At 28.7% G+C, this 21,894-nt stretch overlaps 1 protein-coding gene across 3 annotated transcripts in view; it reads right to left on the bottom strand.

The window, feature by feature from the left end:
* Window positions 1-2,785: 2,785 nt before the first annotated feature.
* The window catches only part of Pli (E3 ubiquitin-protein ligase pellino), a 270,152-nt gene continuing 251,043 nt past the window's right edge, over window positions 2,786-21,894 (bottom strand). For 2 of the 3 annotated variants that reach the window (XM_075367385.1, XM_075367386.1), the window contains exons 6-10: window positions 16,107-16,295; window positions 13,095-13,193; window positions 10,675-10,890; window positions 6,578-6,696; window positions 2,787-5,002 (exon numbers count right to left, since the gene is read on the bottom strand). In XM_075367385.1, the coding sequence (XP_075223500.1) occupies window positions 4,888-5,002; window positions 6,578-6,696; window positions 10,675-10,890; window positions 13,095-13,193; window positions 16,107-16,295 (738 nt within the window). In that variant the 3' untranslated portion in view covers window positions 2,787-4,887. Of the gene's footprint in view, window positions 5,003-6,577; window positions 6,697-10,674; window positions 10,891-13,094; window positions 13,194-16,106; window positions 16,296-21,894 lie in introns of all 3 variants that reach the window. The other variant, XM_075367387.1, reaches the window with a different exon arrangement.

The raw sequence follows: 21,894 nt of genomic DNA, 5'->3' as shown, positions 1-21,894 counted from the left end.
GGATGTCCAAAAAAAAAAGTCGAGAGGAAATACGACAATCAGTCTCAGAATGATTGACAAATTAAGTGCCAAACAAATAAAGATTGCATTAATGCCAAAGGAAAATTAGTTGATACAAGAGATTTCAGAGAATATGAGCGTAATTGCAAACGTTACCAAAAATTATCAGCAGAAGACCATAAAAAAGAATTCTCGTGGTTCTGAAATTTAAAGCCATATAATGCTAAATGCTTATTTATAGAAAATAAATTGACAGTCGTCAAGCCAGTTGAAAGAAAAAGTAAGAAAGTCACTTATGTTATATTAAATTTATGAGTATATTATTTATTACCTTGTGTAAAAATGTATTTCTTCAGACTTTAAGAATATAAAGTTGCCTAGTGAACACTTATCAAAGAAAAAGGTATAAATTTTGATTTAATTGAACACTAAAGAGGTAAAGGAGAAAGACCCAATGGAGATTCAGAAGAAACAGGCTTAATTGAATGCATAGAAAATATCAAAATATAAATCACATTACTGTTGCAAAAATTCAAAATCAGTGTTCAGTGAAACGGTGTCACATATTTCTTTTTATTTTTTTTTATTTTTCAGTTTTGTTTTTAGTATTTTACTTTATTTCAGAAATTTTTGTGCAAATTTTTTGGCACTGAATTGTACTGAACCACTTTTGTTCTTTTTTACTACAAACAACTTTCTTCTTTGTATTTCTTCAATGTAAAAATTCAAAAAGCTTATGTTTATAAAGTTTTTTTAAATTTATTAAAGTAAAAAATGAGCGTATTTTGTTTTAATATTTCAAATACTATTATATTTATTTTATGAAATAAAATATTATTAAAATATATAACACTTTTATTTTTTTATTATAAATAACTCTAGTCTCTATATGCATAACTAGATATTTTAATATGGAGATATTACACATAAATAGACCAAGAATCAATTATTACAAATATCAGACTACATGAATGACATTTTTATTTTTTATATGTTAATTTGAAGTCCTTATCTAAATAAACTTTGTAACAAAAAAAAGTAAGGTAAAAGCAGGGAATGAATTATTTAATGTAAGCCTTTACTAGTAGAGCTCTACTGAAAAACCAAGTAAACTGTGCTTGTTTCATTATTTCATAATGCAGTCCAATTACCAGGTCTAGTTATAGCAATTTTGCCTGTAATCTGATGATCACAATGATTCTAAATCCCACCAAGCGCTAAGTACATTCTGAAATTTAATTTCTTTTTATGAAAATAGAAACTACCACTTCATTGGTGATTTGTTATAGTTTATCATAATGTTATGAACAAACATAACAATACCATGAATAAAAGTGGGAAGAAGTAATTTTAATCATTAAATTAAGTAATATAAGACCATCCATGTTATTGATGAAATCATGGGTGTTCCAACTCGTTATCTGTTTATATTACATAATTTTAAATTATATGAGTAAATGTACAGATCATGCTTTCAGTAGCGAAACCAGTTGCATGACAACAGCAGTGACCATCTCTCACAATATTACGTTCAAAAGTGACATGCACACAATAAGAAATTACTTTTTCCAACAGATTTAATAATTTTTTTGAATGCAAATTATTATGCATCAAAAGAAGTTGTATTAGTAAAACCACCTTTGAAAACCATGGATCATGCTTTCACACATAGCCAATAATGTAAGCACAACAATGTTGTATAGAAAATGTAAAAATATAAAGAAATGGAAATAATTTTTCAAAACTGCACTGAAGAAAATGAAAAAAATAATACAATTAGAAGTTTGTAATTCAATATTGTCTCTATATTTTTAAATTCTTTATTATAATTGTTTTGTTTATATCTACTGAGTTTTTTTTATTAAATTACTATTTCAATTATTGGAATTGTAATTTTCTATTACCTAATCTAGGTATCTTCACATTATTCTACAGAAAAAATGTATATGCATGCATTGTTAATATTCTTTGTTTTGTCATTTTTTTAAAATATTATCAAATATTTCTATCAATTATGAAATAATTTTCATGCTCTTTCATAAATTTTCACTTTGCAAAATACAAAATAAAAATTAAATCTTAAACAATTTTTTTTTTAAATTGTGTTGTAAAAACACAATATATGAAAATGATGCAACAATTTTAAAAAAGACTAGAAGTTAAATTTTTGCAATTTGCACAACCCAAACCTTGCACCAATCAGTTTACTTACTAGGTTATGAAACTGAATGAACATATCTGACTGATAAACGTTTTATGATGATAAAGGTTAAAGTAATGAGATTTTATGACTAATAAAATAAGTTCTTACATAATGTCCAAATTAATAAACTCTTTCTGGATCACCAGTGACTGTGCTAAAAAATAAATCTATGTTCTGATGCTATTAGAACTGAATCCAAAATAAAATATTTTAAAAATATTTTCTGATCTTTGTTGTATCTTTACTTTCCAGAATACCTCATACTTCAGAAATTTTACAAAAAATTAAAAATATTAATTACATTTTAATATATTTTTTTAAAAAACTATTGTATTTAAAAAAGGAAATATTTTCATTAAATAATATATTACATCAAGTAAGCATCAAAAGTTTTTATAATAACAAGATTAAGATTTTTCCATTTATATATATATATATATATATATATATATATATATATATATATATATATAAAGTAATTACAATTTAAAAAAACATGACAAGATTATTAAAATTAAAAACCATGAAAATTTTTAAAATAATTATGTATCTACTCTCATAGAAACTATCACAAAATGAAACTGTATTTTATTTTTAAGATTTACAGTTTATTTTTTTTTTTTTTTGAACAGAACAATATGACATATTGTTGTTTTGCACTAAAATTTAAATTAAAAAAAAAAATTTAACAAATACTGCCAATCAGTGATGTCACAGCCATAATTGTAACTCTGCAATAACTGTGCTACAAATCATTTACATAAAAACATAAGACTTTACAGAATAAAAAAATTAATTTCTTTTATCAATCTATAAAATTTATTAATATTTATTTATAGATCTTTTAAACAGTACATTACATTTTCTTTAAGCTGGATATGGATAAACACTATTGTATCTGATAGATGCAGTAATAATCACTAATTATGAACTTAAGTAACAAATCTGTCATTTGTTTAAGAAAATAAAACAAGAATATTTTTCTCACATATACCAATCAACAAATATTTTCTTAATTGTTTTTTATTTAACATAGCCTAGTAAAATACTCTGAAGGTTTTACTGAGATTAACCAAATATTCTCAAATTTTACTTGACAATTTACATCTGTCATATAAAATATACTACAATTAAATAAAAGATTTCCACATGAACTGTATAATAGCAGAAATACATCAGTATCATCCTATTCTCTTGGTTACAATTTTATGAATTTGCTAATTTTGATCCTTTACAAATGATCTTAATTATTCTGTAATTTCATCACATAATTTCACAATAAATTTTGCAACTAGTAAATGAGTTGGTTATCCTCTTGATGGGCGGCAATTAGTTTTTTTTTACAACTTAGTGATGGCAACACCTCATTAAAACAATATTAATTTATTGAATTTTTACATAAATCAATCAAGATATTCAGAAGTAAATTATCATACAAAACATAGATACTATAACATGTGCACTTCTGTAATCAGGTAAATTATAATGTAATATAAAGTAAGTTATACTAATAACTTATAAAATATCAAATCTGTTAATACACTTACTGCTGACCTCTAATTTATCCCACCGATTTTCGTAAGCACCTATTAAAAATTAAAAACATACAAGCTGCATGATATAATAACTAGAAATTAACTATGGACTACTACTTGTTAATATTAACGTTTCAAGACTACTCGATTAAAATATACCAAAAACAGATTTACCACATTAAAATGGAGTATAATCTTCATGAGCCATATAATATTCTGTCTTTTACATTTTGACAGTAAGAAATGTAATTAATCGAAATGAATTATATCCATCAAATACTCATAAAACCGATCTTATAAGATTACTATACCCACAAACTGCAAATAATCAACATCCCTTAAAACCCAGTGATTTACTAACGTAACTGTTTCTTACCACCTTCTCCTGTAAACTCAGGTACATAATGCATTAACACAATCATTACTTTCTACCATGTAATCAGCAGTAAATGTATTTGAATTGTATAAGAACGGTAATTAGGTAAATAGATATGATGTGTAGATTGAACAAACATTTTTAATATTAATTGAGAAAATGCAAACTGCAAGTAAGCAAGGCAGAATTTAATAAACAGAATTTTGAAACATTTAAATGTTATTGAATATGAAATAAAAAAATGACATTTACAATAATTTTTTTAATAGCTTACATACATTAGAAGTACTTAATTATAATCTTATATGCGAGTTATAGATTGACATTAAGCACATCTTCATAATAAATTAATCTGACACTTATACAAATGTTTTAAAAATATTATTTACATCTATCAACCAATCAATCTCCCGATCATCCAAAATAAGTAACAATATATATTATCAATTCTTCCAGCTGAAATATTTTTAATATCAGTGAAATATGAAGCAAATATTATGTGCAAAATCTTAATTTTTGAATCAAAATTAAAAAATATAAATTCGCTCACTTATTAATTACATTATTTAGAGGGAAGCTTTAAAAAAATACAATGTTTTTTCAACTCACTCTGTACAATCTGATTTTTTGAAACCGTACTATATCAAATGATGAGACATTAAAAACGAGATACGTGAGGCGCTGAATGTAAGTTATAAGTCGTAAGGACAATAAAATCAAATAAAAGAAAAACAATTATCCACTTATGATTTTCAGTTTAATTCAATTCCAATTTAATTAAATATAAGTCTTACATAACCAGGATAACCTTCTAATAGTGTTGCACAGAATGGACAAAATGTGTCGAATCCATTTGTACCATGCGGTATAGCAACATTAGCCCAGTATCTGAAACAAATGAAAATCATAATCTTAAGAGCAAAAGATTTAGTAAACACAGATTTAATCAGTAATGAAACTAACTGATCATCTAGTATAGTATACTAGTACTCGATCGATAAACAATCAATTAATAACAGTAATTAAAGTCCTGTCTTAAATGTGATCCTTCAAGTAACAATAACATTCATTAATGTCATAATCAATTTGAAATGACAGGATGTCTGTGTAAAGGGAAGAGTACAGAATGATGAAGGTGTCTGAAGAAAATGAGTATTTTTTGTATAGTCCTAAAAATTAGTTAGGTAGTAGACCAGTTGCAGAACCAGCAATGCCAGGTACAGTATTTTAAGGAAATTTTTACACTGCATCCATATGGATGCAATGTATTTACAGCTGTTACAGGGTTTGAAGTCTTCGACTATGCTGTGCATACCAACTTTACGATTGAAATATTGCAGAATAAAGATGACGAGTTTCTTGATCGTATCGTGATTAAAGATGAGTCAAAATTTCATCTTAGAAAAGTTAAGTTAATAGATATAATGCTCCTATCTGTGCATAAGAAAATCCCTATTAACACTTACAATGCAAAAGGGACTCCCCAAAATTAATGTTTTCTGTGCAATATTCCGATGGCAAGTCTATGAACCATTCTTTTTCAAGTAAACGAAACAGGAGTTGCTTATTTGCATATGCTGCGTACAGAGCTATTTCCTGAACTGCAAGATGGACTAGAAAATTTTATTTGGCAATAAGATGGTTCACCTCCTCGCTGGCAAATCTCGGTACAGGATTGGCTGAATTATATTTTCTCCAACCACTGGATTAGTCAGAATGTTGAAAGTGTGGCACAAATTCTCCTATCAGTTGAATGCATGCTGTGTGATGAAAGGTGCTTGCTTATATTGAACATTTATGGGGAAAAACTATAAGAATTACTATTTCATTCTATTTCTGATTCATTATTGTACGTCAAAGTTAAGAGATATTAAATAGCTTTAAACTCCTGAAATCCTTTTTTGTACACACTGTACAATATTATGTATAGTGTATATGTATATGAATGTAAAAAAAAATATTATAGTTATAGTATTAACTATAATATTTATTTTATTACTATTTAGGTTATAATTATTTATATTCTAGTTTCAGAAAAGATTTATAACATCTATTCCTTGAACAGAATTACAAGATAATTGTACATAATAAACTACTTCATGATGTGAAGGTTTAAAATGTACTATATTAATTTTTATGTTACTGCAACTGGGTGTAACACATTATTTGCTTAGTTTCATGTTAGCAGTAACAATACCAATTCCTAAAAGTTGTAAATAGTTATTTATTATGAAGAACAAAGGGTGGCCACTTCCAACAGCTTTTACTGTGTATGAAAAACAATAAAATATATGCAAATGTTTACTTTCGTAATTGATATTTTATAATAAAGTATTAGTTTTATAATGGACAGTTTCATATAATGTTCTAACAAAAATTATGGAATATCAAGATTTTTACACAATTCATACCCAAAAACATCATCACATAAGCAGAATCATTTACCATAAAAAATTAACTTACTTTACAGTTTTTTCTGTTGCCATATGTCCACAAGGATTAAACGCAAAAAATGTCGGAGGACCTGAATCGACGTAAAATGCAGGTTCAATTCCCATACACAGTTTAACAACCGGTCCAACCTGAAAAAACACAATTTTGAAACAAAAAATAAAATTATTTTACATTTAATTAGAATTTATTCAACCTAAAACATTTCATTAATGCATTAAGATTAACTCAATTTAAGAATAACACTGTTTTGAAAATGTATTCTTATTTCTGATAATTTATTAATAAACAAGAAAATGTATAAGTAAAAAAAATTATAAAACTGATTTAACAAATTATGGAAAACATCAGTTTTCCATAATTTATAAAAATATTACAAATACAGTGAAACCTCTACAAAACAGAACCTCCAAAAAATGGAAATCTCCTCAAAACGTTTTCCCAAGTCCCAATATATTTTTATAGAAATTAATCTTTTCAAGATGGAAAACTCCGCAATATGGAAACGGAAAGGAAACATATATTTTACTTTTAATTCGTACTATCTTGTCCCATAAGACGCAAAGGAAATTAAAAAAAAAAAAAAAGATTGTACATTCCCATGATTTGCAAATTATAAATCCAGTAGAGATGATTATTATAATAATAGAGTAGTGTAACTGTTGTTTATCTAATTATACAGTCTCATTCTTGGCTCCAAACTTCCAGCATATAAGCCGACGGTCATTAATAAAATTTGATAGTGGACGGCAGCTTATGTAAACAATCCATGAACAGTTCTGAGAATAATTATATTCAGTGCCTTGAACACCGTAGTAACCAGAAGTATAATTTTTTTTTGTCGTATAAGTAAATTGCGTTTCCTATTCTGTTTGTTATCTGTTGAGAGTTTAAATATAGTATATATCTTTATTTTTTTAAATGTTCTAAATTTGTGTTTTACTGCAATTTAACTTTCCACTAAGTTCTTTAATGTTAATTTTAGAAATTAAGTTAATAACCTCTATTTTGTCCTTTAAACTTAAAGTATTCTTTCTTGGGAAAATTATGTGCAAAATTTTAAAAGAAGAAAAATGCACGTAACTAAAACTAAAATAAGTTATAGTTTTTAAAGTGGTAAACTAAAAATGAAAATAAAGGCATAACCAAAAATTCTTCCTACTTTGAGGCCTACCCTGAAACAACAGGCGAAAGAAATTGCAGCTATGTTAAAAGTTACTACATTTAGGGCTTCTAATGGATGGCAAAAAAATTTTGTGCAAGGCATTCTATTTCTTACATTTCAGGTGAGGCTAAAGATGTAGACACAAGAAATAGTTATTGACTGGAAAAATAAAATAAAAAAATAACCGCAGATTACAAACCAAAAAATATTGGTAACTGCAAAGCAAATGGTTTACTTTTTTGAGCTTTACCAGACAAAAATTGTTTCAAAATTGAAAAGTGTATTACAGGCAAACAATCTAAAGAAAGACTGTTCTGATATGCAATTTTGTAGATGGCATGTTGCTTGAACTGTTGGTGATAGGTAAATCTTGGAATCCTCGCTGTTTGCTGTTTCAAAAATGTTGTTCGGTTACTGAGTAGTACCATAAAAAGTCTTAGATGACATCTAACATAATGGAATAACGACTATATCATTTAAATGAAAAAATGGTTAGTGAAAATAGAAATATTATATTATTTTTAGACAATGCAAATTATTCTAAAATTTGTGTTCTTTCCTCCAAACACAACTAATGAAACTCAACCAAAGGATCAAGGGGTTATTAAATTATAAAAATTAATTATCGGAAACAGATTTTGTAGTCACTATAGTCGCCAATATGGATTCATGTTCATCTGTTCAAGAACTGACGCATAAAATTACTGTTCTGGATGCACCAAGGTGAATCTCTTCATAGTACAAACAAATTACAAATAACTGTGTTAAAAATGCGTTTAAAAGAAGCTGGTTTCTGAACGGAAACAGATAACGATTACGTTCCTGATACAAGTACTTTGCGCAGTACAAAAATATTGCGTGAAATTGAATTTCTGTAGTACAATAAGTGTCAAACATCAGTTCATGCTCAAGACTATTTGGATATTGATAGTGATTTGGTAACCGAAGAAGGATTTCAGACTGTAGATGAAATTATTTTCTCAAAATAACAAGATCAACAAAAGTTCAGAAGAAGGACAAGGAAAACAAAATTAACAGTTTCAGAGAAGCAATGGGAATGGTCGCACAGCTGGAAAAATTTGCAATTCGTATAAACTGCAATGATTTGCGACTGAATAATAATTATGTGGCTTTGTTACCATATTTTCTTATATGTTCAGTAAATGTTGCTTCTACAAAAAATTGTTTACGATTTTATTGACTACAAACACAATTTCAAATAGCTTTTACCATGCATACTAACACTGTAAAATTAAAAAATTTCTAATTAAAAATTAATCTGTTGCCAAGAAAGTTGAACAAATCTGGGTAAAATCTCAAAAAAATGTCATAAAATAAAATGCATAAAAATTATTTAATATAATTTACATGAAATTCATAAGCGATAGAAAACACAAGAAAACCTGAACAGGAAGGAGGGCCAATAAAATACTCAACATATTATATGTACCGTAATTAATTCAATTAATGTAATAGACAAGTATTTTTTTAATTTTTGCCCTTCAAAAGATTTTTTATAAAATAATAAGAAAAAACAAAAAATACCAACATACTTTTCCAACCAGTACGGAGCTGAGATCCACAATAAGTTTTGAGGAAAGAAATAGTTTTGTGTTGAAATCAAGTTTAACAAGTATAGCTAATAATAATTACAAGTAATGTTATTACAACTAATAATAGGCATATATTCTTCATAATACACTCTATCTGAAAAGTAACATTTTCTTTTTAACTATTAAAGATTGTTTAATACCACACTGCATGCATCAAGATAATGCTATAAAATTAAAAATTATAAATATTTCACTTTATTATTGGAAAGCGAGTTATATAATGATAATAAAAACATTTTTTTTAAAGATATGTCAAGTAAATATAAAATAGTAAGATTTTATAGTGCGGTTTACTTAACTAAAATTTCATAAATGCCAAAACTTCAACTCATGTTCTTCATAACTTCAATAACAAAACAGTAACAATTTTTTGACAGTTGTGTTTGAAACCATTCTATCTAACATTAAAACATCAATAGCTGCCACTTCCAGGTTAAAGTTTTACCATAAACATGAGTGCATTTTAATGAAAATGAACTGCTTGAATCCCAAACTTTACAATAAAAATAATTTTCCAGTAACTATTTAACCCTTGAAATATCAAGCGTTTACCTTTCCCTACTTCTTTAAGGGAAAAAGGAAGTTAAAACTATTTTTGTTCACGCAAAAAAAAATGTTTCTTATAAAGTTATAAAATTATTCAGAGCTATCAAAAATAATGCTGCTGATGGATAAGTATGTTTACTAGGTATGAAAAATTAGTCAAAATTAATGAATACTATTAAGGAATTAATAAGCCTTATTTAATTATTATTCAGAATTCTTCATCATTTAAGCAAAAAACCTTAAACAGAACAGTATAAAAACTGCTACATTATATTTCCACCACACATCATACTTCTAACAATTTTTACACACCACTACAGTTTTTCCAGTCCCTGCAACACAGCTAGCTTTTTCTATCTGCATTCTGTTAACAGTACTGCCTTTTCCTTTGTAATCAATGCCTGTCTTGTTAACTAGCCTAGAATTTCTCCCGGTATTGGTTTAGAAAGAAGCAGTGATTTTTGAAGTCCGATGTTTTTTTTTAGAAACCAAAGACAAGAAAAGCCTAATGGAACAAATCTATCAAAACTTAGTGAAATTAAGCTGATATTTCCTCAAATAAAATGTAAACAAAATTACTTGATTTCAAATTTTTTGCTACTTAATAACTGAAACGAATTCAGAAGTACCAGGCTGTAAATGATAAAACCGGCAAGAAAATATATTACAGAAAAGTAGTCACATGATTTAACACTGCTGTTATTTCTAAATCAAACAGCCCTTACAAATCTTTATCGATACTCATGGAACATCTTTAAAAAAAATTATTAAAAAATATTACCTACCTTAAGACACATAGGACAACAACGAGCATTTGAATCTTTTTCTTTCCCCCAACTATGATGACCTTGAACGTGACCACAATTTAGGTATACATATGGTTGTTGCTTTTCATTATCTAAGCCGGACTTGCGAGGTATCACTAATGTATTTAAACCTACAGGACAAACTGGTCGACCGGCATTCACTTTATCTACTAACTCTTCGAGGTAATCCTTGGTCTAAAATTAAACAAAATATCATCATGTACAGCATGTATTAGAACAGCGTAATGTATATAAACAGGTGCCTCATGCAGAAGTAGAAAGAATTTCAGGACATGCGTTCTACAACTGTAAATAAAGAAAAATATAAACACGGTACAGCACTCTTCGGTTTTGCAAGTTTTAACTCAAAAAGAAAGTGTTTCCAGATCCATATTTATATGAAAATGTTTTTTATTCTTTATTTTAGTGCAGAATATGTCCAGAAATTCTTTCAATGTCTTCACGAGACATTCTGTATATCATTTGTACTTTTTTAAAAAAAGCAAATTATTATAATAACATTACTGTATTCATTTTTGACATGTATCCAAGTAAAAAACAGTTTGTGATATTGAAATTAATTTATCGCTTAAAAATATCTTATCTTAATTTTGATTTACTCTTAATTATTAAAATTAATCTAAATAGTTATAAATGCTTAAACAACGATCACCGAGGATCTGATTTGAATGTTTTTAGCTGAAATGAAATTGTAGAGCGAGTTAGATAAGCTTCTACACAACTCCAGGAGTAGGAGACTGTTTTCAAAAGGTATATGTGAACCCACTTTCAGGTAATTTTGCAACACTAAGAGAAAAAACCATTTATTGCAGCATTTACTGCTTAAGAAATCAATCAATAGATGATCACTGATCAGTAATGTGCAATTTCCTTTCTGGGAAAAAATATGTTAATCTCCTGCAGAAGTACGGACAGATCGAGCATTCACTATTTAGAAGAATTTTGAAGGAATTGTTAGGGTGAATGTGTTTGTTTGGCGATATATCATTCTTTGAGTAAATTGTCTATTTTTTTATTTTACTCTTTCACTTGATATATCCATCAGCACATTTAGTAAATTTAATCAGATCTGTGCTAAAGTTATGAAATCCTACTGTTACAGGATTACTGAGGTTATTATTTGTGAGGTTTGTGAAGGCAGCTCTGTTTACAGTCTATTCAGGAAGGAATTAATACAATGAATGACTGTAAAAAAAGCCCGACCTATTGAATAAAGTCAGGCCTCTTATTCCCTCTTACCATAAGTACATATGAATTCAATGAACACATTATGTTAACTAAGTTTCCCAAATGTCTATACAAAAGCAAGACCAAGATTAAGAAAAAGTTGTTGCAAACAATCCTGTAATTGTAGTATTCTGTCTTGCAATGATATGGACAGAATTTTGTGGTTTCAAATACCAGTCAGTAATATTTCAATACACGCATACTAGCTTTTATCTCATAAACCCAGAGAGGTTATTTATTAAAATTTTTAAAATAACCAAAAAAATATTGCAAGGCATATCATTGCAGTAAATATAAAGTGGGAAAAACAATACTACAATTGTATATACCAATATGTACATCAATATATAGATGGAAATAAAATAAACAATAATTTAAATTACACCAAGTTATTTTAATGCACAAAAAGGAAGTAATTAACAAAGCTAGATGTCAATTTGTTGTAGGACAAAAAAAATATTTTCAACAGTCAATTAAAAAAAAAAACTCTTGGCATCAAAGTAATTGCAACTTGTAAAGATCTTTGTGCATCTTAAAAGGTATGAAATAACCTGATTTAGAAAATGGGTATATTAATTATATGGACATCATTTTTTTATTTATCACTTAAATTGATTTTGTAAAATTTTGCACAAGATGATTCAGAGATTAAAGCAGCAAGTGAATTGATCAATAATAAATATGACAATTTTCAAAACTCAATTTATAGCAGCAAGCTATTGTTGTGCTAAATGCTTCACATCACGTAAAAACCTGTAAAAAATGTTCATTTTATTTCCTTAAATCACATGTCAATGTTATCTAAAAGATTACACAGACAGAATGAATCAGATTTATTATTTGTTTAAAAAAAAATCTTATTTTGCAAATCAGAAATGCTAATCACTTTTATTTGCATCTAAAATATTAACTATTATTTTTATCACAGATTATGTTTTTAACTTCATTTAGAAAAAAATTTCAGTGTAAATATTATGCAAGTAAATATGGTAACCCATCTATACTATACTCATTAACTTAAATTAAATCTATTGGTCATTTCATAATTTCGTAGTTTATATGATAGAAGGGTTTTCAGTTATTTCTATAACAATAAATAGTGATATAATTCATCAGTTCAAAATAGCATTTTATTGAAATACAATACATACGGGAGAATTGGCAAGACCTTCAGCAGAACGCCAAAGTAGCGTTGCTCCGCAGAGATCAATTAATGTTCCATCTTGCAAAACATTACTCACTTCTGTTACCTGCAACAACATAACTAATGTAAATTTTCAAATATAAAAAAAAGTTCTAATAATTAATCTTGCCTCAAACTATTTTAATATACATTAAAGGTGAAACGACAATCTCTTTAATGTCTCCTAAAGAAAAAGTGCTTCTTCAAGCAACGGGCATTTACATAAAGAAATTACATTTCTGAAAAGACGTGATTTTGCATGCAGAATTTTAGAATACTAAATAAATGAGCAGTACCACTCAGTAAATTGTTTTTTAAGTACTTTGGCAACAGACTTGTTTTTTAAACAGACATGAAAGAAGAAAATTCTTTTAAGGCAGTATGATGATATAAAATTTGATTGCATCAACACTTCTGAAAAATTATTTCATTATATTCTGCATTACTATTTTTTTAAGAAAAAATTAGTCATTCCAATAATTCCAGATTTCAATCAATACCTATTCAAATCTATCTTTCAGTAAAAGTCTAAGAGCTACAGTGAAAAATGTACTGTATCCTTTCTATAACGTACTTCTTTCATTATACCTTTCAACAAATTATACATAACTAAACATTTACCACATTTATTGAAAAGAAATATAAATTGCACCATTTATGCAACACATAACAGTGGGCATTCATTTAGAAAATATAGCAGTAAAAGCAGTATGCTAGAGCCATACTGCAATCTTTTCTGGCTCTGCTGTACTCTACCTTAATATTAACAAAGAATAATGAAATACACAAGTATGATTTAAATGACAACAATTTTAACTAATTCTTATGGTTATTACTGGCCCCTAACAGCTGGAACTGATGTCGCTGTACTTTACTTACAAACAGACTGTATGTTTGTTTTCAGCGTGTCCTAAAGAAGAACGAGAAATTTCCAAAATACAAGAACACACAACAACTTTCTCACAGATTTAACGTTCAATATTCCTCATTTGATGACACTGTTTATAAACGTCTAGCTGGTCAGGCTCGCTTTGCTTGCTGGACTGTCTAGCCTGGGGGCACTGCCCCCTGAACCCTCTATGTGTTCGTATCCTCATGTTTGTGTCAATATTAAGTATTTTACAGAAATATTTTAAGAAAAAAAATATTAATATGTAGAGAATATTATTTTTGAACATTTTGGTGTTTTTAAGTTTAAAGTAGACTTAAGGAGCAAGTAGATAGAATTTAACTGTTTTTAATAGAAATATAACATTTAACAGTAGCCATATTGGCTTAGGGACACCGTCTTGCTTGTTTAGTCTTATGTGTGTTCGTGTGAGGTTGTGTGTTAGTTGCCAGTCCAGTTACTGCTATTAGCACAGTGAGTGGTGGTGCATATTATTTGTACCATATGATTGGTGCAGAGCAAACCATGTGATATGTTGGGTGGCTATGCACAAACAACGATCTCCCGCTAAATAAAAAATACTTTTTTTAACTGCTAAATATTAATTAAATCCCTTTCTTTTATTAATGAAATAAAATAAATGGAATTGATAAATAATTATAATAAATAAATAAAAATAATCTACGCTTAGAAATTAAATTAAATATAATTTGTAAATTAATTGACAACGAACTGCTTCTAGCATGAGGGAGCTGTGGGCAATGGCTTTCTCACGCTAAATAAAGACTTCTTTTTTTTTGCTCCTAAATATTAACTAATAAGTCCTTTCATTTATTAATCAAATTAAATAAGCAATAAGTAAATAAAAATACAAATATAAAATGTAAATTAAAATAATCTACACTTAGAAATTAAATTAAATAATTTAACCTCGGAGGAGTGAGTAGAAAGTGCTGGGAAGGACAGCCTGCACATGGAGGTAGTGGGGGCCCTAGGGTTGCCGCTACTGATGAAATATAGGGGACTCCTGGATCCATCCACTCTGTGGAATTTCTTTGGAGTAAGGTTGGAGTTATGCCGTCCACCTAGGTGATTCCATCTGCTCCGGTATGCCATCTGACCTAGGATTGCATTAACAGAGGCGCCCTGCATCCGCTCGTGGATATGGGAGATAAACTCTCTCAGAGATAGAAGACAAAGAGAGATATCAAGGATTACATTATATCTGGAATACATGGGGAAGAATGAAAGGGGACAGAGATTGTTTAACAAGTCACCGTCTTTGACGGGAAACCTCACACACCCAGTAGTGCGAGCTTCTGGGTGTCTGTTGATTTTCCTCCTGCGTAAAAAAAAAAAAGGTAGTAAATGAAAATCAACCACTAGTTCATCATGAATGAGTAGGATATTCATAAGTAAAAATCTAATAAATATTTTGAACTGGTGCAAGCTCAGAGTAGTTAGACTTGAAAGAAAAACTCCATTAAGTGCATTGTTTTATAATCAGCATACCGCCACAACAGTTTGTAGTGACTGTTATAATACTTTCTGCTCACAATGTAACTCTGTGACAGTTATTTTAAAAGAATTTTTTTTTAATTACCACTTTATCCAAACTTTTTTGTAGTTTTTATGTATATTTAAGAAGTATTTTTATTTAGCTTTATTAGCTATTTGAGGTGTTTTTAAAGGTATTTTATAATAATTTGAGATCAAAAGATGAGAACAGTAGTTCAGCGATTATAGCAAATTGCTTTTCATACAAAATAACCAATTTAAAATTAGATTCTTATTTTCATTTATTGTGTCATTATGCATAAACAATTTAAAATAGAATTCAACCTCATTATAAAATATACTGTTGAGAAACAGCTTTTTTTCTGGTCCGTTAAGTATCATAATAGAGAAGTGTTTTACTACATACTTTGCCTGTTGAAATCTGTACAGCTAGTAATCAGCTTTTTCAGTAATTATAAGAAAAATAGGAATGTTTTTTTTACAATAGTATGACCATCTCTTCTTGTACAGCTATTACAATACTTAATATTTGGGGAAAAACTCCTGATAATGTACCCAACATAATATACTTACAGCAATTCCTTTTTGTTGAGCCGACCTTGATTCTCGCAAACTGAATATAGCACCCCCTACAGAAACTTCTCTCCACATCTTAGGTACTGAATCACCCCCACAGAATGACCCTTGTGGATGCATTATTAATACACCATTTGTGGTCAAACCATCTATTTCACCATTTTCCTGCCATTTTGTTGCTTTTTCCTAAAGTAAAAAAGAAAGAAAAACCACTTTAAATACTATTTCAATTTTATACTATTTTAAAGAAAAAAAAAATATGGAACAAAATTAATTTACAATATGTAGATTGAAGAAAAAGAGCAACTTCTTTAGTGATAATTACATATATTGAAAAGGATAATTAAAAAAAAGGAGTAACAACATTTTTATGAAGTTAGGAAAAATATAACAGAGTTAACAAACAAAACGTGTTTATTTATATACAATTTACTATCAGGAAAGATGTACTTCTTAAGCATATTTCATCATCCTTATCTCACATAAGCAGGTTAATACATTTAAATGCATCATTAATATCATGTAAAATTACATCAAAATTAAAAAAAACTTAATAAAAATATATTGTATTGACTTCAAAAGCATATATAGCCATAATAAAGTTGACCTTGGTGACAGAGTGGAAATATCATAGCCTTTTATTTAGAAGATCCCAGTCAGACTAGACTGATTTTACACTACAAAATTCCCATTCCATATTCTCACACATAAGCCTCCAGCTAATGTGAATTATTTTTAAAAATGAATCAAACAGATAACCTCCAACATTAATCAAATGAATAACTTTTAAGGAAAAAAATTGTAAGTAGGGAACTAAACAAAAACAACTTAAATAAAAATCCTGACATTAAAATTTGGTGAAAATAAGATTCTTTTAATACAAAAAAATACAATTATGTAATTAATATATTTCTTCAGAATAATAATTTCATGGATTTCTTCAGGTAGAAAAAAATCACATAAAATAGAAAAAAGTTTAAATTTATGTATATAACTCGGTCAATTCTTTAAAAATCTAGCATTATAGTTCATAAAGAAAAAATAAAACCAATATATCAACTACTGTATATTTCCTTCTTCTCCTTTTTAGCCTCCGGGAATTATCGTTCAGGTATTATTTCAGAGGATGATATGTATGAGTGTGAATGAAGTGTAGTCTTGTATAGTCTCAGTTTGACCATTCCTGAGATGTGGTTAATTGAAACCCAAACATCAAAGAACACCGGTAACCACGATCCAGTATTCAAATCCGTATAAAAGTAACTGCCTTTACTAGGACTTGAATGCTGGAACTCTTGACTTCCAGATCAGCTGATTTGGGAAGATGCATTCACCAGTAGACCAACCTGGTGAGTTAACTACAGTATATTAAAAAAATAATAATGTGACAAAACACCACATCTTCAGAACACAAAATTAAAGAGTACAACTTTATGGACTGTAAAACATATTCTTGCTATAATTTTATAAAATATTCAATCAACTTTCGTAAAGTAAAAATGAAAAGATGTTCATCTTTATTATTGATGTCAGACCATTAATAAGTTGAGAAATTATATATATACATATAAAACCCAATTTGTGATAATAGAAATTATAAGAAAATTTTGGTTGCTGACCTATAACTTTAAAGACTTACAACAATATATGAGGAAATAAAAAAAACTTCAAAAATTTCAGTAAGTGTTATTTTTCAAAACAGCTTATTATAAGTTTAAATGATAAATGAGTTCAGTGCTGAGTTGCAGTGTACTAAGGTTAATGAGTACACATGCTTGTAAATCATCATTAATACCTTTAAGAAAGTAACTTAATTTCAAAAAAATTAACTGCATATCAAAATTATTTTAAAATATTTCCAGTTTAGTAATTAATCTGTGTCAATTGCAAAAAAAGAAGAAAACTAAATTTGGATATTACTTTAACTTTTACCCATCAGAATCTGTTTATAAATTTAATTTCCCTCCATAATATCCAATGAAAATGAAAAAATTTCACTTTTTAATATTTAGCAATTTATAATCTTATTTTTGCAGCAATCAGTCTATGATTTGATGAAGCCATAATGATCATATAAATAATACCTAACAAAAACTCAAATTGCAATAAAAAAACACCAGTGATAATATAAAATGGCTTTAAACACATATAAAATAATAGTCATACATACTTAATAAAATCCCCAATCATATGAGCAACAGCAGGAAGACCAGTCACACGAAATTCATTTCAGTTGGTCAAAATTATAACGCAATACAAACGACTGCTGACAGTCACACAAATAATGGAACATGAAAATTGTTATTACTGCTGTCACTAGACAAATGAACTGACAAGTTGAAGAGCAAATTCTAATCTTTATGAAATTGTATTTATAACAATACCGACAATTATTCAGAGCTTAAATTATTATTATTATTATTATCAAAACAGGTGACTTGCACTCATGATATGTGTTGCATTTATTTATGGTTGGGGGAAAAAAGAGCAATATCTATGGAAAATAGGTATACCTAGGCACGCATTTTCTTTTCTGTTAAATAAATTCTAATGTGCTTCAAAATATATAAATAATAGTTCAAAGTAAGAGTCAATTTATTTACTACATAACTGTACTCCACTTTACTTTCTATGTTTTTTCCTGAGTACAGTTACAGTTAATAAATCTGTGAAGAATAATAACACAGATTATTTTTTATCAGATACACTTTTCAAATAATTTTAAATAAAATAAAAATATTTATCATAAAGCAAGTTCATTACTACTCTCATCTATATCAGTAAAATACTTTTATTTTATGATTATTTTTTGCTTTATGATTAAGAATTTTTTTTAACTAAAACTTTGTGTCTTATAATAAAATGGTATTCCATTTACCAGAAAACCGTTACCAATTTTAGGGCGGAAACATTTCTTTTAAGGGTCATAACGACAGTAAGGAGTCATTAAATAGGCAGTTTTCAACAGTTTTTCAGGTAATATTCAATAGCAATGATTCTCTTTTCTGTAATTTATATTAGTAATTATAAATGTCAGTTGAGTGAAAAAGTATGTATTACAAAAATGGCAATAGGAACTTCAATATTACAAGGTCGAAAATGGTCTGCTTCTCATTTGATTCACTTAGCTGTTGAAAAACCATGTCGCCTGTTTTGTCAGTTCACAGATTATAAACTGAAATTGGAGTTACAAAACACTATCTTTTTTCTAATAAAACCAAGAAAGGATTCTTTATAAGGATTCATATATGCACCCTTATAAACTTTACATAGTGCTGGCATTAAATGACACCGATCAATCATTTATTAAAAGTAATATACAAAAGTGTACCCAAAAATAACCAGAATTCTTTTTTTTAATTTATGTATTTATATTTTTTTACCTAATACCTTCAATCCCCTTCAAAATACTCTCAATCACAGCTAATACATTAGCCCATCTTTTATTTTGTTGTCCAAAACAGTTTTTAAATTGTCTGCTGTGATGCCCAACAGCACCTTCCTTATATTTTTCTTCACCTAACCCATGTCAGCAAAACGCTTTCCTTTCAGGCCTCTCTTCATTCACGGAAACAAAAAAAAATTGCCCAAAACTATATATCAGGTGAATAAGGGGGTGGGCAAAGGAGTAATGTGGTTTTTGCTAAAAACTGGTGCTCTGAGAGAGCTGGGTGAGCACGTGCATTGTCATGGTGAAAAAACGAGTCACCCATCGACCACAAATTGGGCCTTGTTTATTGGAAATTATTGCACTATCTTCTAAGAACCTCCAAGTAGAAACCCCGATTACCATTCTTGACATGGTGGAATTAATTCTGAAAGTACTACCCCTCACATCAAAAAGCAAATATGAGCATTGTCTTGATGTCTGAATTCACTTGTTGAACCTTTTTTGGGTGAGGTAATGTTGCAGTCTTAACTGTTGTTTTGTTTTGGGATCATAACCATAGCACCAAGATTGATCAACAGTAATGATCTTGGAAAACAAATCTGAATCATTTGAGATTGTTCTTACAAAGCACAGTGTGCTTCCAAGTGACCATCTTTTGCTGAGCAGCCAGGAGCTGTGGCATAAACTTGCATCAACACTTTTTATTCCAACATTTTATGATAAAATTTGCTGAACTGAGCTCAAAGCTAATCCAAACAACTTATTGGTTTCTTCAATGGTATGTCTTCAATCTTCAAGCACAATTATACAATTTTTTTGCAACATTCTCATCTGTTCTGGTAGTTGAAGGAGATTCAGAAAGAGGTTGGTTATCAATTGGCATTTCACCTTTTTTGAAATGTGAAAACCACTTGTACACGTGAATTTTCCCTCAGTGGTATCTTTTTTTTTTACCTCCAGGACCATCGTTCAAGTATTGTTTCAGAGAATGAGATGAATAAAAAGATTTTTGTGGCATGTGCAAAATACTATGCGTTGCCGGGAATCCAACCTGAGAGTAATAGTATCTTTGTAAGCTGCTTTCAACATCACAGTAGTTTCTGCGGCATTTTTTCCAAGCAGGAAGCAAAACTTCACAAATATATATTAAAGTTTGCCATGATTCAAAACAAGAAGCAGGCAAAAAAGCTTTCATAAAAAAATTCACAGAGGTCAGACTTAACCTTCCCAGATGACACCATTTGAATACTAGATCATGGATACTGGTGTTCTTTGGTGGTTAGGTTTCAATTAACCACACATCTCAAGAATAGTTGAACTAAGACTGTACAAGACTACACTTCATTTACACTCATACATATCATCGTCATTCATCTTCTGAAGTAATACCTGGACGGTAATTCCCAGAGGCTAAACAGGAAAAAGAAAGAAAGATGACACCACTTGGTAGATTGACATGGAAAAAGTTGCTTGATGCTTTCCTATTGAGAGAACTGTGTACTACAGAAACTCCACCCTGCGCAATGCGATTCCAATTACTTTTGAGTACCCACTCATCCCTTAACTTTTGAATCTAATAATATTAATGAAGACATTATTCGTGCAAAATTCTAATGAATTATGTCTCACATTTTCCCTTGTTTAGTTATGGAATTAACAAAAATTGTGGTGTATTGGGCAACTAATAGTCCTAATAAAATGGATCAAAAACCACTCACTGATAGCACTTTACGTCACTGCATGATGCACAACAGCATCTTCTGGAATAATTGGTTCATATTTCTTTGGGGACAATGACAGGAATACTGTTACAATCAGTAACAGATATAATACCATGTCTATATCTGTAATAGTGGAGTAACTTTATATCCAGACAAGTAATTTCAACAGGATGTGATCATTTAAACAGATATGCAATTAATGGACATATTTTAATGACTGTACCAGATTTCATTATATCCAGATACAGCAATAATTCTCAGTCCACACAAATTTCTAGATCTCATAATGTGATTTTTTCTTGTAAGACTATTCAGCGATTCACCTCTAAGAAACATTAAAGAAATTAGAAAAAAATTTGTTGCAAATTTACCACAATTTCTGTGATACAGTATGTTGTGTGATGGAGGGTCATAAAATCTTCAGTCTAGAAATGTGCGAATAAAATGGTGGCCACATTCAAGATGTAGTACTTAGAACTAATATGTTCTAAAATATGTGCTATTAAAATAAACTGCATATTAGTTATAAAAGTAATTTGTTAAATGTATAAGTTATTGTTGTTTTCTCCAACCAGTTTTCCAGCTGGTCCGCATGCATGCCGAGTCTGTATATATGAGTATGTTTCGTGCACGCGCACTTGTGTATAGGCAAATGAAATTACTGCTGCCAGGC

The sequence above is a fragment of the Lycorma delicatula genome, chromosome 5 (assembly GCF_047948215.1).
Source record: "Lycorma delicatula isolate Av1 chromosome 5, ASM4794821v1, whole genome shotgun sequence".
NCBI lineage: Eukaryota > Metazoa > Arthropoda > Insecta > Hemiptera > Fulgoridae > Lycorma > Lycorma delicatula.
Note: the sequence above shows the minus strand (reverse complement) of the source record. Positions and strands in the feature narration are given on the sequence as shown.